The sequence below is a fragment of the Bombus huntii genome, unplaced genomic scaffold (genome assembly GCF_024542735.1).
Source record: "Bombus huntii isolate Logan2020A unplaced genomic scaffold, iyBomHunt1.1 ctg00000073.1, whole genome shotgun sequence".
Classification (NCBI taxonomy): Eukaryota; Metazoa; Arthropoda; class Insecta; order Hymenoptera; family Apidae; genus Bombus; species Bombus huntii.
Genome location: NW_026099331.1, coordinates 176,412 through 193,550, shown reverse-complemented (window position 1 = coordinate 193,550; position 17,139 = coordinate 176,412). Strand labels below are relative to the sequence as shown.

Genomic DNA, 17,139 nt, shown 5'->3' with positions numbered 1-17,139 from the left:
TATAATAACTATATGGATTAAACGTAATATAAATGATCCGAAAATAGACTCGAACGACATTAATTGTCTTTCTATTTATACCAATATCGATAATACAAGTAAAGCTGGAGCAATAGTATGCAAGAATGGACTATTTATTATTTTAAACCAAATCATAGCATATTCAGAATGCACAGTATTATCATGAAATGTAAATGAATCAGTTGTAAACGAACGATTTTACTGTAAAATCATTGCCACCTTTTTTTCATCTGAAATATAGCAGCAATGAGTACATTCTTTTAATATATAATAAAACGAGATATCTTTATAAAGTTACATATGTCATCACTGGTAACTGTTATCTCGTATGACACCAAATATACCGTTAGTATGGAATGATATTTTTATGAAGATATACTTTAATGATAGATTTTATGAATGAAACGTTATATAAGAAAAATTATCTCTTGTTATTCTATGAAGTGTAGTAGCTAATGAAGATTAATTTTACGAAGTATTAGAGCAAAAGAGAATTAAAAAATTAAAAAGATCTAAATAAGATTGTTCGTGTGGCTTAATTATCTCAATTCTGGTACACCACTTGTTACATTCTAACTAATTAGCGCTAAACAATAACTTGCAAATATTAAAGATATTAACACCTTAATATTAACACCTAAAGGTTTTCAGGAAATTTTATAATATTTGATTATTGTATATCTAGTCATTGATTGATAAAATTTCTTGTATAAGCATAGATCGAGGTTGACGTCATACGCAGATTGCATTACAGGTATCGTTTTAATTTATTTTATGGCTAGAATCATTTGAATATTATACGAATAATTATTTCCATTCGAACGATTAATAAATCACGTACCTATAAAAGATATATTATGAAAAAGACGTGACGAAACAAAAAAATATTGGAAATTCCGTTGTCATTAGATCAATTATTTTTGCAATGATTTTTATTTCCATGTAATTACATATGAAATGGGTAATTCATTAACATCTCCTCGAATCGAATATAATTCGTTACACTTCACAACGATTCAAATAATGGACGGGAAATATATAATAACTTTCCTGTCCTTGCGTTAAAATAGTACTGTACAAATCAGATGATACAGGAAATACCCAAAAAACCCAATTACATCCACATTGCATGACAGCACACTTGCAATGGATTTTTGTGATTTCAATGTCACAGACAATGACACAACTAATCAGAACACGTTCGAGGCTATAGACATTGAAATTACCGCGTGTTTAATACGTTTAAAGCATAAATCTAAATTTCACGCGATTATTTCTTTGTACATTGTGAAACTCTTAAATTATCTTAATCGAATAAATAATCCTAATGTAATAAAACATCTTGAAATAGACCTAGATATCTGAAACAGAAACTCGAAGGATAAGAAATCCTAAAAGGTACTAATCCTAAAATAACAAACTCCTAAATAATAAACAAGTGATAAAACCTGTTATAAATAATAAACCTTACCTGGAATAATCAAATCCTAACTAATCGAAAATAAAATAAGGCAAGCAATTCTTAATCTTTCAAGTAATTTTTCCGAAAACACAGAAAGATAGAGAAATTAAAAAGACGCAGCACAAATTGCAGCACAATGAAAGTTTCAGAGCGATGAATACGATCGTATTAAACTAAATAATTTTCAAAAGTGAAATTACACTGAAACGTATATCGATGATATTTGTCATTTCTACGATCTGTTTCGCTTGATCGTGCTTCTTTTCTGATGTAAATTCAATTTATAATACGAACTAAGTTTCCTTTATTATTATTAGTCCTGCGTCTTTTTAATTCGTCACTTCTTTTATTTCAGAACAATGACGGGCTCCAAGATGCTGTTCGGATGTTTGGCGTTAATTGCTTTTCTGCATCCATTAGTTCACGTTTGTACTTCGAGTAGTACAGCTCAAGGTTTGTACTTCGAGTTGTCTTTTTCCATGCACTTCAAATTCCAATACGATCTGGTCACGTGGCCTTCGTACAATTTCGAAATTTTACCTGTTTGGTAATCGTCAATGAAAAAAGAAGTTATGCGTGACCTCAACACATTGAAACAATTTTTATGATTTTTTATTTGCCGGTTGGTCAGCAAGTTAATGGAAAAATTTCACTTAACTATTCGCGTTAATTTCTTCGGTTTAACTTTTGGGAAATGCTTCGTTAGCTTCGGGAATATTCCAACGATTCGTTTTACGTACAAAATAAGCATGATAAATATTACATAACGGTAATGTAATATCGGAATATATTAAAGGTGTAATTTTGTCCGATTAATTATAATTTATTAATAATGGATTGAAAATACAGATATTAGTTAGACAGAGAAACGATGTTTGATTAACAGGAAAACTAAATGCAACGCTCGTATTTACAACAAATAACTTGACAACTATTTGGTAACTCTCTCTCTCTCTCTCTCTCTCTCTCTCTCTCTCTCTCTCTCTCTCTCACTAGCAACTCTAACACTCGACAACACTCGCAACTCAATTCTAACGACTCTATGCTTCGACGTCTCGATCAACTCTGAACCTCGCCAATGCATTCCTGCTCGGTCCTGCACGCACGCACGCACACACGCGCGCGCGCGCGCACACACACACACACTTTTCGGCTCACATACTCTGGCCTCTTGATTGCCACTCCTTGAAATATGAAACCGTACTTCTGTTTTGACGCTGCTTATCTTTTCTCGCGTCACTGCTACTAGGCGCTCTTGGATGTAAACAAACCACAAAAAGACGGCGTACACGGTGTTTTCTAATTTCAGCCGATCTCCAATCAAAGCTATTCTACGATATTACATTATCGTATAATAATAAGCTTTTAATCGTTTAATAATAACTCGTCAAGTAGAAATTCCACACGAAGCATTGTGAAGAATAATACTTGAAGAAGATCTATGTTCTTACGAGATTGGCTGTGTACAAGAACTTTGTTGGATAGATTGTATCGTTTGACGAAAATTTTATTGTTGAAAGTTAAGAAAGTTGGAAAGAAAACCCACGCTGTCTCGAAGATATCTTGTTTTTCAGATGCTGTAAATTGACAAATAACTAGATATTAGTATTGACATTATTTGATGTCATATCTGACCTTAAAGTATAAATAAAATCAATCTAGGAATTAATGAAATTTCAAACATTTTTTCTAAGAAAACAGAAGTTTTGTTCCTCCTAATGAGTATCACATGATGCAATAGAAAAATAATTTGACATTGAAAATCGTGTCAAGATCAATTTCGAAGCTATAAAATCGTCTTAAAAAAACGCCGTGATAAAAAATTTTTTGACACCTTGTACAAAGGTGTATATCAACGTAAGTGTACCTGTATGTCTATATTCGAGATTATTTATCTATTCAAGATAGCAAAGTAAAAATACTATATAGAGGATTTAATTAATGTGTATATCAACACATATTCTCGATAATACGATAATACAATAATATTCTCGATATACGTACGCGCGTGATAGAAGGTCGTTCGGGGAAAAATGTTCATGACACCGATATAAAAATACCATATGGAGGACATAATTAATGTGTCGATCAACGTATATATCATTATATGTAATTATATCATTATTATCAATATTATATATAATTATTATATTATTATTATCATTATATGTAATTATATCATTATTATCAATATTATATATAATTATTATATTATTATTATCATTATATGTAATTATATCATTATATGTGCATTTGGCAAATAATATTTGACATCTGGAAGCGACATGTTATTTATCTATTCAAGATAGCAAAGTAGAAATAGCATATAGAGGATTTAATTAATGTGTGGATCAACGTATGTATCACTATATGTAACAATAATATTGACTGTATATGTACGCGTGTAATAGAAGATTTTCGGTTTACAATGTTTATGACACTGATATAAAAATACCATATAGAGGATTTAATTAACGTGTATATCTATGTATATATCTGTAATATCGTGATATAATATATTTACAAGAAATGGATGATAAGAAATTAGTAATAATTCACAAAAAAGGATATCGTAGTAGAAATATTATAAAAAAACATTTTCTGTTTTAGTGTAGAGTTACTCCTTCTTACAGACAGTGTCGTACAAATCTGTACGTCTCTGAGAAAATGTAGGTATCTGAGCCCTTACTTCCTCAACAACTTTTAGATCTGATAGAAAAAAGAAACATACGAAGTAATAAGTAATGCTTACTAATAAATTCAACAAATACAGAGGAAGATGGCTAAATCGATAAATTAACGAGACTAAAAATTAATTACATCATGGATCTCTCGCTTTTAATTTTAAGCTGTAAATTACCGATATCGGTGACTTTTTTTTTTATTTATTTATTTGTTGAAATTTTTTTTTCTTTTTTTTTTTTTCTTTTTTTTTTGATATCGGTGACTGCCATATTCTCTTGAGTTTCCAAATCGTAAAGAATCTTTCCCCAGGGATTGGTCAACTGTGTATGTCCCCATGCGACGTAACTTGCTTAAGGAACACGAGCCGGTGATATGCAGGCAACGTATAATTGATTATCATTCGCTCTGGAACGCTGAAGTAATGACCAGTGCAGTGGTCCAGTGGTCATATTGAATGCCGCTGGATATATCAGCATTTGGCAACCTAACCCAGAGAAGCAGGAAATATGAAGCCACCGAATACCAATTAACTTCGTAGTTGCACGGTTCACATTCCATCATTTCTGAATATGCGAGGACAGTCCTCTTATTGTGCTTTTAATTCTTTTAGTTGTTTCATTTTCAGCAAATATACTGGTTTTTTAAATTAAGCTTCTTTTTATACAGAGTTACAGATTATATTAATTTTATATAGAATATATTTAAGAAAGATATTTAATTTTTTGCTAGTTAAGTATTGATCGATTAAGTTACTGTACCTTTGTTCCGATAAATGCGTGCCATTTCCTCGAATCTAATATCACAGCAAATGCCAATACCTATTTTGCAGCCCTTCACATCGAACGTCGTTAGGGAGTTACCAGGACTGAGTGAATCACTCTCTCGAAAAGTAATCTTATTAGGAATGTCGATGTCGAATAGATGTACCTAATAACATAAAAATGTGGTCGCTAATTCTATTGCTGCAACTTTTGTAATTTAATATCAAAGTTACCAACTCCTAAACTTTAATTATTTTTTATTTAATAACTGACAGCGTTTTTATCACTTTCTTTTATTAAAAAATCTTATCATTTAATAATGTTTAAAAAGGAGAAAAAATAAGTATAATAATATTTTAAGTATGTGAAAAATTTATATTACACATTACAACAAAAATGGGCGTTTCCCGTATCATAACGTTATCTATAAACCGTAAATTATAGAATTGGTTATAGTATACGTATGTACATATGTATATTCCTAAATTATTCCTAGATAGAGTCACTTTCTTCGCCCCAATATTTTCAAATTCAAAGCCATAAAGGAATATATTACTTACCTTTCGGTGTTTTGCTATCAAAGTTCCATCGGGACCCCAAATAGTACAGGTATTGTACAATTTATCGCCCTCTATTTCAGGCATCGTACCACCAACTACATAGATGTTGTTTTCTTTAGCTGCGTTCGATGAAGCAACGCTCGTTTCACCATCAGGAATACTCTCGGCGTATTTTCGAAAGTACTCTGCATTGCAATATTTCAATTAATGAAAAATAACTGTCTTTTGTTCCAACCATAAATTAAATTGAAATGTTTGTCAGTTTTTTATTTTTTAAATTATTAAAATAACTAAGTTTTATATTTCGACTTAATTAAATATGCAATTACTTAGCTAATAGTATATATAATAAATTGTTTCTACAGGTTCAAAATGAAAAATGAATATTTAGAAATATTTAATTACGACAATGCTATTTGTGTTAGCATCAGTGGCTTGTTACTCAACGACTTTGCTAGTACTTTTTGAAACATAAAGTTAGTTTTCAATTAACACTTATACTAGAGGCGGAATTATAAATGCAAAATAATTGATAATACTAATTTATAAGTACCTAATTATTAGTATCTTAAAAAATATATTTATACAAAAATCACGATAATCATGAAAATGGGGAAATCCTATATTCTCGAATCAATTCACAATTTATTTTGTATATTAATTAGATTCCGCGCTCATCAGTACGTACTCACTGGCGAGATCGAGAAAATGTATCGGCAATTCCTCGTACGACCAGAGGATCGGAAATATCAAAGGATATTATGGCGCAGCGCGAGTGGAGAAACAGAAACATATGAGCTTAACACCGTAATACTCTTATCATAGAAATAGAAGCAGTCCTCAATTCCCGCCCGCTAACTCCTATCTCCACCGATCCAAATGATCTCCTAGCCCTCACTCCCGGACATTTCCTCATTGGCGATTCATTAATGTGCTTACGTGATCGAGATTTCAGAGACATTCCATCGAACCGACTCTCCAAATGGCAGCATATCCAACAGCTTAAACAACATTTTTGGAACCGCTGGCATAAGGAGTATTTGAACGAGCTAACCAACCGCAATAAATGGAGCAAGGGTGGACACAGCATCCAAAAGGGCACAATCGTCATCCTCAGAGAGGACAACGTTCCCTCCATGCATTGGCCTCTGGGCCGAGTTATCAAGGTTCATTCAGGCGCCGATGGTGTCATCCGGACAGCTACAGTTCAGACGGCAAAGAGCATTTTGGATCGGGGCGTCAAAAGGCTTGTCCCACTGCCAATTCAACCCGATCTCGAGAAACCCGAACAACTAGCCACCGAGCCGAAATAAGATGGGAACTTCAACCACACCTCGCTAGTTTGATCGGTACCCTCTCAACGGGGGGAGAATGTTACGCCATGCGGCTTACCATAGGTCATATTCTTAACTATCGATCGCGGCACTATAATGTCGCAGACGGATCGTCGCGTCTGCCCGGCAAACAAACATTGTAGTGGCAAGCGCATGGTTCATTAAGCAGGGCGACTTCCAGAAACGTCGACTCGTGGCCCGTATTTTACCTCGCAGTAAAAGAATGTGGCGTGATCCGAACGTAGTGGGGGTCGCCTTCCAGAAAAAACGAAAAAAATCGAAAGGCGTTCAGAACTTTTCGAGAAGTCGAACCGTCAACACATGTGGTATGTCGCGCATTACTTATCAACCAAAACGCAGTTACATTTTTTTTGTTCCATTTATATCTTTCTAGTTAATAAGTTGTTGAAATAAACATTAATTTATTTGTGTTAATTCTGTGGAATTTCATTGAACTACCCTTATTATCATAATCGAAATAAGGGGATCGATCAGTTCGTGGCGTCGATTATTTAATCGTAACGGGAACTTACAACTCTCGTTGACGTGCTATCTCGCGATCGCGTCTCTCCGCGAACGGTCGAAACAAAATGATTCACTAAAAACTGTCCTGAATTCCTAAGAATTTATTTACCGCAAAACTGACAAAGTGTTTATTTAAAACATGAGGTTGAAGGTAGTCCTTTTCTTTCATTTCATTCATTTTCATTTTCTTTCTTAAGTATGGCTAACACAATATCTAATCAATTAAAATTTTATATTTTCACGTGAAAAGTTTCTTTAGATAATTATTATCAACATGATGACTAACTCTTACGGATTAATACGTGTCTGTAGGGCAATCCGGTGGACTTGATCGGCTTTTTACTTCGAAAGTTGAGTAATCGGTGTCGCTTTCTTACGCATCTTTGAACTGTATAAATGTTTTAAAATTGTTTGATCCAGAATGTACCACACCGGACAATCAAGAAGGCAGGTGCCTTGACTACAGAAAATGTAAACCTCTGCAAGAAATATGGCAGATACAGTACCGTACAGCCACCGATTTTTATAGACGATCAGTGTGCAGATACCAGGTCAATGTTACGATCGTTTGCTGTCCGAACGATCCAAACAAAGAGAAGAGAGAAATTTTAATAAAAACTGTGTATAAGTATAAGGCTTTGCGACCACCATACTGTGGTTTTAGCAACGTCTCTCATACCAGGGTGGTCGATGGTAAACCAGCTGAACTTGGTACGTTTTATGTCTTTCTTTCCGATTAATAATAAGCCATTTACTGCAAAGCATGAACTTTAAAGGCATTAAACAGCACATCAATGTACATTTCAATTAGACTAAATAATAATGCTATGATTTTATCGGTAGTAACTTTACTTATTAACTTGAATTATTTCTTTCTTTTACTTCATGTTAGGAAGAGTATCTTTTTGCTTGAAATAAAAAATTGATATAGGAGTAATAATATGGATAGAGATCAAAAACTGTTAGGGCAGAAATTACACGTTTGAACTTTATAGTTCAGTATAGTTCAAATAGAAATTATATAGAATTATTTAATAATTTGTATTCCACTGGAATAAAAATTTAATTTCTGTCTTTATCAAATCTCTATTTCAGAGTATTTGTACGTATGTACTTATCGTCTGCTGTATGATCGAATATCGAATAGGTAATAATCGTTGTTACTCGTTATGTGAGAAAAAATTATGTATATTCACAACTATGACTATTGCATTTTAGGCGCTTGGCCATGGATCGCTGCATTAGGTTTTCGTAATCCCCGAAACCCAGACAAACCACTATGGAAGTGCGGAGGTTCCCTGATATCGGCTAGGCATGTTTTGACCGCAGCACATTGTGCACATATGGATGGAATAGAAAACATACACAATCATAATATTGCCATTCTTAGATAGGTGGAGGAGGTGCCATTTTCGAGTAAGTCCTCAAATATATATATATATATGCTATTGAGTATTACTGAAGTATCATATCCTGAAATTTCTTACTGTACACATATATTGTGTCATAAAGCGTGTACAATTCTTTCTCATACTTTTGGTCATTCGTTTCCTGTATTTTCATTTATTTTTTTATTTTTCAGGGTACGTATATCCCATTTGTACGAAAGAGCAACTTCGTCGGCTATAACCCCCTTGTTGCTGGATGGGGAGCGTTAAGATATAGCAAGTGATATCAATTTTATAATAAAATTAAACAGTTCCAGTCTTAAATATCTTTCTCATTTTCTTCGTAGGACGACCACGACCTAATGCATTAATGGAAGTACAAATGCCAGTGATTAAGAACGCCGAATGCAAAATAGCTTATTCCAAATTTCCTAATGCACCTGATATCACTGATGGTATAATATGCGCCGAACATGCTCAGGGTGGAGAGGATTCTTGTACGGTAATTAAGTTACAGAGTTACTACAAACTATACGGTATCTGAAGACACGTCAATTCGAATTAACATCAAATCGACGTCTTAAACATTAAAAATAATAGATAAACACAATTTAATAGTTTTGCCCACTTCTCACACCTCGTTATGGTATTTAATCTAATTTCCTTCTAATCTTAGTTTTGCTCAAAATACATATAACATGTACGTTATAAATTGGAGTATTTCAATACACAAATCAATAGAAGATTATTACTGTATATAAGTATAATTTCAATGCAATTCGATCGATATATTTCAGTATCTTTGATTAAAAATTTAACGATCCTTTCAGGCTGACCGTGGCGGACCACTGCTGATACAACATGAATTAACCTCGTATTTAATAGGTATTGTGTCTTATGCTTATAAGTGTGGCACAGCTGGGTATCCCAGCGTTTACACTAGGGTCACATCGTACCTTGACTTCATTCTCCAAGCGATGCAATAATATGATATTACTGTTCCATAAATATCATTGTGTAAAAAACGTAAAGTTGGATTTTCTTATTGTGGAGATAAGAAACAGCTCAAATTTACATTGTTTTGTACGTTACAAATTATAGGCTTAAAATGTACGAAATGTAACTTTGAAACGACACTAATTTTTTACGCACGATAAACCTCCACGACTTAGGTATGTAAAGATGATAAACGTATATTAATTCTATTAATTTGGTAATAATAAACCAACTTTCTGGGAAGTTCTGTAAATTTCGTTTCTGTTGTATCAAGAGAATAATGGAATATTCCACTTAGATCGTATACTTCTTGTATGTACGTACAAAATTTTCCGGCTAATCTAAAACACTTCATAAGATAGAGAGCTTCTGGAAATTCGGACACAGAGAGTGCATAAAATACAAGATAAGTCTCGTGTCTTTCAAAATTATTTTTTATTCGCTAAAAACGTCCTGTGTACTCATGCAATCACATGCAACCTCGAAACTTCACTTATTTTTTATCACTTTCCAATTCAATACACAGTTTCTGCATTTTTGACTATATGTAAGAGAAATTTCCATTCAGCCAAAGGTGTACTTACAGATTATAGATTCCTATACGACTCTCAGTAAAAATTTATCCGCACTCCAGATATATAAAACTTCTGTCGACCGTATTGATCCATCTGCACTCTTCGTATGACGTCAATATCTGTTCAGTGCTGCTGCGCAGGTTTCTTTGTGTTACGTCAATTCGTTTGTGACCGTTGCGCGAGTAATGGCGCTTTGCAATGGTGATTTGCAGGAAAACAGTGCAGGATGCTGTGATTCGTTTCTTGTGGTCGGAGGTTATGTTTGATGCCTATATTTATCAAAGATTTAATGCACATTATGGAGAAAGTGTTTTGTCACGAAGTGTGTTTGAATGGGCACAAAAGTTCAAAGAAGATCGCACAAGTGTTATGAAAAAACAGCTGGACGCCCGTCCACATCCACGATGACAACATTGAACGTGCTCATGAACTTATGCTCTATGGAATAGACGAGTGACACTGGATAATGTGGCAAATCATTTGCAAATCAGCCACGGCTCTGCTTATGCAATAGTGCACGACAGATTTGGATTTTAAAAAGTTTGTGCGAGATGGATGCCGAAAAAGCTGATGAAAAGGTGAAGACGACGATGCATTCGTGGTTCGCAGCTCAGCCCAAAACATTTTTTAATGAGAAAATATAAAGGTCCTTCGGCAAATGGACAAAGTGTATACAGAAATCGAGTGATTATGTCAAAAAATGATGTATGTCTTTTTTGACAATTGCTTAAAATAAATTCTACACCGACAGAGCGGGTAACTTTTTACTCACCCTCGTAAGACACTTAAATTTCCAATCTCTTATGATGAATAAAAGAGCTTATACTATTAAATCTAATTGTATTTTGTTGCATGAGAGTACACGTGTATGTGATGTACATTACCTTTATATCCCCTTGAACGCTTCAATATTGCGCATATATACTATATTTTGTACAGCTTCTATAAAATTTCGTATGTTTGTTTAGGCTGTTAATCTAGAGGCTGGAGTACAAAGAAGTGGCACAATGATGTGGGCTGATGACATTTATAATTATCAAGGAATCACCCCTACATTCGCTCAGGTATATATCGTTGACTATAATGTATTTAACATATATGATTGTTAGAATATTAATAATTAATTTTTAATTCTATCAGAATTTTAATGAAACTGTCCCTTGGGAAGGAAGAACTGATACCTTGATATCACGGTTTGTACATCCTATATATACGACAAATTTTAGAACATTATATAACGAAGAACCAGATCGTCGTGGCCATGTGATGTGAATAAAAGGACTTGAATTTGATGATATTTTTATAATGTTAGATAACATAACTAAGTATCTTCACAGTAAGATAGGATGACATGGTTTACATGATCTTAATGTTGTTCACTCGAGTGATGATATTATAAGGAAAAGTGTAATATCACAGGTAGGATGATTCATAATTTAGAACTACTAACTCATGTATGTATTAAAAATTAAAGAAATATATTAAATTTTATAGGATATTTATGTTTAGTAACCAGTAATTCAGAGATTGGTATTCATGGTTACTATAACGAGGCTGTAGAAACGCACCCTTTCTTCTTTGCAAATGGTCCTGTATTTATGTCTAAGCCGAAACTGGAACCTCTGAATAATTTAGATTTATTCTTGTTATTTTCTAAAATACTTATCTACAGTATACCATAAGGAATGATACCGTATCGCACCTAATCAAGTGCCTTAAGAAACATCAACAGGATATCACAGTAATCCCTTATCGACTGATATGTAAGTAAAAGTTATCTGTCATTGTTATACACAATTATGTGTTAGTGTTATACACAGTTATTTATCATTTTCTATTAATTCAGTTGTAGCCACTACAATATCTATGACACTGGTAGTAATTATGAGAACAATAATGATGTGTTCTATAAGAGGAAATGATGATTAGGAACAAAAACTTACAGGTAAGTCAAAGTATATGTTATTTGCCATTTGAAAAGAAAGTTACTAACTTGGAATTTTTTGATAAATAATAATTGTGCAAAATATATTGGATTTCAAATTTGTCAAAAATTGAAATTTAAGAAGCATTGTAATAATATAACATTAATATTTTGATTTTTCAGGAGATATCATGCGGTGGATGGATAATATGTAAAAAATATTAAGCAGCATATGAATTTTCATATTGCGTAGAGATAACAAAATGAATTTTAAAAAATGTCGACACGGTAATAAGAAATAGCATCATGACAAAGAATATATAAAGACAGTTTCATTTTTTATAAATAAAAATTTGTTGTTCCAGATTTTGAAATACAGCGAAACGTTTAATTAGTATCTTAATATCTTTAAATAATTATTATTTTAGAATCAATTGTAATTGTATCATACGTACTTTTGAATTCGTGCAAGAACATATGTAATTTTGAAGTAGTTATTATTAGGAAACTGTTAGACGCGAACAGTATGCGAAAAGTTAGTATGCAGTGTAATAATTATCAATCAAAACACAAGAATTAAATTCTTGAGGAAAAAATTTCCGGAATTTCTTATTTACATGATTATAGAGAAATCCATAATAAAAAGGAGCTGCTTTCTAATACTTCGCTTCCTTGTAATGCCTACGTTAACAATAACGAGGTTCGACTTTTTGTTTTTAGAGGGATACTGGAAAATTTGAAAGTACAGTACCATTGGGAAGAAAATCACGATATTGAAAACGATATTTGCAAGTAAATTTCCAAAAAATCTGTTTTCAAATTTTCGCTTTCTATTTCACATTAAAAGAAAGGGAGGGCTGCCTTCTTTTTCTGCAAGACAAAACAAACATTCTGAATCTCGTATCAATGAATGATGTCAATAAGTTATTTTTCTTTTCAGATTGAACAATATTCCAGATTTATTCATAATTTCATACTACGCGAAGAATAGACTTTCATAGGTATATAAAGGAAATATTAAGTATAGGAAAACTCTTTTTCGTTGTAGGTGACATATGCTTCACGGTTGAACACATGTATTTTTGAACACATATAAATGAAGAAGTACTCTTATGGAGAAAAAGAATTGATACCTTCGATTGACATTAGATAATGTATATAAACTTATGAACAATCACTATCAGTTTGTATTTTAGGTGCACACGCAGATTTGTTGGAGTTCTTATAAAATGTACTTCCTGTACGAACGTTTTATTCTTCCAAATTTTACGATACTATGTCTCATATAATAACTATATGGATTAAACGTAATATAAATGATCCGAAAATAGACTCGAACGACATTAATTGTCTTTCTATTTATACCAATATCGATAATACAAGTAAAGCTGGAGCAATAGTATGCAAGAATGGACTATTTATTATTTTAAACCAAATCATAGCATATTCAGAATGCACAGTATTATCATGAAATGTAAATGAATCAGTTGTAAACGAACGATTTTACTGTAAAATCATTGCCACCTTTTTTTCATCTGAAATATAGCAGCAATGAGTACATTCTTTTAATATATAATAAAACGAGATATCTTTATAAAGTTACATATGTCATCACTGGTAACTGTTATCTCGTATGACACCAAATATACCGTTAGTATGGAATGATATTTTTATGAAGATATACTTTAATGATAGATTTTATGAATGAAACGTTATATAAGAAAAATTATCTCTTGTTATTCTATGAAGTGTAGTAGCTAATGAAGATTAATTTTACGAAGTATTAGAGCAAAAGAGAATTAAAAAATTAAAAAGATCTAAATAAGATTGTTCGTGTGGCTTAATTATCTCAATTCTGGTACACCACTTGTTACATTCTAACTAATTAGCGCTAAACAATAACTTGCAAATATTAAAGATATTAACACCTTAATATTAACACCTAAAGGTTTTCAGGAAATTTTATAATATTTGATTATTGTATATCTAGTCATTGATTGATAAAATTTCTTGTATAAGCATAGATCGAGGTTGACGTCATACGCAGATTGCATTACAGGTATCGTTTTAATTTATTTTATGGCTAGAATCATTTGAATATTATACGAATAATTATTTCCATTCGAACGATTAATAAATCACGTACCTATAAAAGATATATTATGAAAAAGACGTGACGAAACAAAAAAATATTGGAAATTCCGTTGTCATTAGATCAATTATTTTTGCAATGATTTTTATTTCCATGTAATTACATATGAAATGGGTAATTCATTAACATCTCCTCGAATCGAATATAATTCGTTACACTTCACAACGATTCAAATAATGGACGGGAAATATATAATAACTTTCCTGTCCTTGCGTTAAAATAGTACTGTACAAATCAGATGATACAGGAAATACCCAAAAAACCCAATTACATCCACATTGCATGACAGCACACTTGCAATGGATTTTTGTGATTTCAATGTCACAGACAATGACACAACTAATCAGAACACGTTCGAGGCTATAGACATTGAAATTACCGCGTGTTTAATACGTTTAAAGCATAAATCTAAATTTCACGCGATTATTTCTTTGTACATTGTGAAACTCTTAAATTATCTTAATCGAATAAATAATCCTAATGTAATAAAACATCTTGAAATAGACCTAGATATCTGAAACAGAAACTCGAAGGATAAGAAATCCTAAAAGGTACTAATCCTAAAATAACAAACTCCTAAATAATAAACAAGTGATAAAACCTGTTATAAATAATAAACCTTACCTGGAATAATCAAATCCTAACTAATCGAAAATAAAATAAGGCAAGCAATTCTTAATCTTTCAAGTAATTTTTCCGAAAACACAGAAAGATAGAGAAATTAAAAAGACGCAGCACAAATTGCAGCACAATGAAAGTTTCAGAGCGATGAATACGATCGTATTAAACTAAATAATTTTCAAAAGTGAAATTACACTGAAACGTATATCGATGATATTTGTCATTTCTACGATCTGTTTCGCTTGATCGTGCTTCTTTTCTGATGTAAATTCAATTTATAATACGAACTAAGTTTCCTTTATTATTATTAGTCCTGCGTCTTTTTAATTCGTCACTTCTTTTATTTCAGAACAATGACGGGCTCCAAGATGCTGTTCGGATGTTTGGCGTTAATTGCTTTTCTGCATCCATTAGTTCACGTTTGTACTTCGAGTAGTACAGCTCAAGGTTTGTACTTCGAGTTGTCTTTTTCCATGCACTTCAAATTCCAATACGATCTGGTCACGTGGCCTTCGTACAATTTCGAAATTTTACCTGTTTGGTAATCGTCAATGAAAAAAGAAGTTATGCGTGACCTCAACACATTGAAACAATTTTTATGATTTTTTATTTGCCGGTTGGTCAGCAAGTTAATGGAAAAATTTCACTTAACTATTCGCGTTAATTTCTTCGGTTTAACTTTTGGGAAATGCTTCGTTAGCTTCGGGAATATTCCAACGATTCGTTTTACGTACAAAATAAGCATGATAAATATTACATAACGGTAATGTAATATCGGAATATATTAAAGGTGTAATTTTGTCCGATTAATTATAATTTATTAATAATGGATTGAAAATACAGATATTAGTTAGACAGAGAAACGATGTTTGATTAACAGGAAAACTAAATGCAACGCTCGTATTTACAACAAATAACTTGACAACTATTTGGTAACTCTCTCTCTCTCTCTCTCTCTCTCTCTCTCTCTCTCTCTCTCTCTCACTAGCAACTCTAACACTCGACAACACTCGCAACTCAATTCTAACGACTCTATGCTTCGACGTCTCGATCAACTCTGAACCTCGCCAATGCATTCCTGCTCGGTCCTGCACGCACGCACGCACACACGCGCGCGCGCGCGCACACACACACACACTTTTCGGCTCACATACTCTGGCCTCTTGATTGCCACTCCTTGAAATATGAAACCGTACTTCTGTTTTGACGCTGCTTATCTTTTCTCGCGTCACTGCTACTAGGCGCTCTTGGATGTAAACAAACCACAAAAAGACGGCGTACACGGTGTTTTCTAATTTCAGCCGATCTCCAATCAAAGCTATTCTACGATATTACATTATCGTATAATAATAAGCTTTTAATCGTTTAATAATAACTCGTCAAGTAGAAATTCCACACGAAGCATTGTGAAGAATAATACTTGAAGAAGATCTATGTTCTTACGAGATTGGCTGTGTACAAGAACTTTGTTGGATAGATTGTATCGTTTGACGAAAATTTTATTGTTGAAAGTTAAGAAAGTTGGAAAGAAAACCCACGCTGTCTCGAAGATATCTTGTTTTTCAGATGCTGTAAATTGACAAATAACTAGATATTAGTATTGACATTATTTGATGTCATATCTGACCTTAAAGTATAAATAAAATCAATCTAGGAATTAATGAAATTTCAAACATTTTTTCTAAGAAAACAGAAGTTTTGTTCCTCCTAATGAGTATCACATGATGCAATAGAAAAATAATTTGACATTGAAAATCGTGTCAAGATCAATTTCGAAGCTATAAAATCGTCTTAAAAAAACGCCGTGATAAAAAATTTTTTGACACCTTGTACAAAGGTGTATATCAACGTAAGTGTACCTGTATGTCTATATTCGAGATTATTTATCTATTCAAGATAGCAAAGTAAAAATACTATATAGAGGATTTAATTAATGTGTATATCAACACATATTCTCGATAATACGATAATACAATAATATTCTCGATATACGTACGCGCGTGATAGAAGGTCGTTCGGGGAAAAATGTTCATGACACCGATATAAAAATACCATATGGAGGACATAATTAATGTGTCGATCAACGTATATATCATTATATGTAATTATATCATTATTATCAATATTATATATAA

At 32.6% G+C, this 17,139-nt stretch overlaps 4 protein-coding genes across 5 annotated transcripts in view; 2 read left to right on the top strand and 2 right to left on the bottom strand.

The window, feature by feature from the left end:
* The window catches only part of LOC126876377 (venom serine protease Bi-VSP-like), a 126,026-nt gene extending 117,284 nt beyond the window's left edge, over positions 1–8,742 (top strand). Inside the window, exons 2-4 of one of the 2 annotated variants that reach the window (XM_050639237.1) lie at positions 7,108–7,149; positions 8,444–8,495; positions 8,567–8,742. In XM_050639237.1, the coding sequence (XP_050495194.1) occupies positions 7,108–7,149; positions 8,444–8,495; positions 8,567–8,742 (270 nt within the window). Of the gene's footprint in view, positions 1–7,037; positions 7,150–7,768; positions 8,060–8,240; positions 8,358–8,443; positions 8,496–8,566 lie in introns of those variants that run through there. The other variant, XM_050639236.1, reaches the window with a different exon arrangement.
* LOC126876382 (omega-amidase NIT2-A-like) overlaps positions 1–17,139 on the bottom strand; it is a 398,341-nt gene that overhangs the window by 289,868 nt on the left and 91,334 nt on the right. The window lies entirely within an intron of this gene.
* On the bottom strand, positions 3,759–11,249 carry LOC126876378 (omega-amidase NIT2-A-like). Its single transcript, XM_050639238.1, has 4 exons — positions 10,317–11,249; positions 5,490–5,674; positions 4,927–5,095; positions 3,759–4,652 (listed from the first exon to the last, which is right to left on the bottom strand). Exons 2-4 carry the CDS (start codon positions 5,571–5,573, stop codon positions 4,519–4,521), a joined length of 387 nt encoding a protein of 128 aa, XP_050495195.1. The 5' UTR covers positions 5,574–5,674; positions 10,317–11,249; the 3' UTR covers positions 3,759–4,518.
* Positions 6,196–17,139, top strand: part of LOC126876376 (venom serine protease Bi-VSP-like) — a 16,651-nt gene continuing 5,707 nt past the window's right edge. Inside the window, exon 1 of the mRNA XM_050639235.1 lies at positions 6,196–7,038. The gene's annotated coding sequence lies outside the window, so the exon portion shown is untranslated. The remainder of the gene's footprint in view (positions 7,039–17,139) is intronic.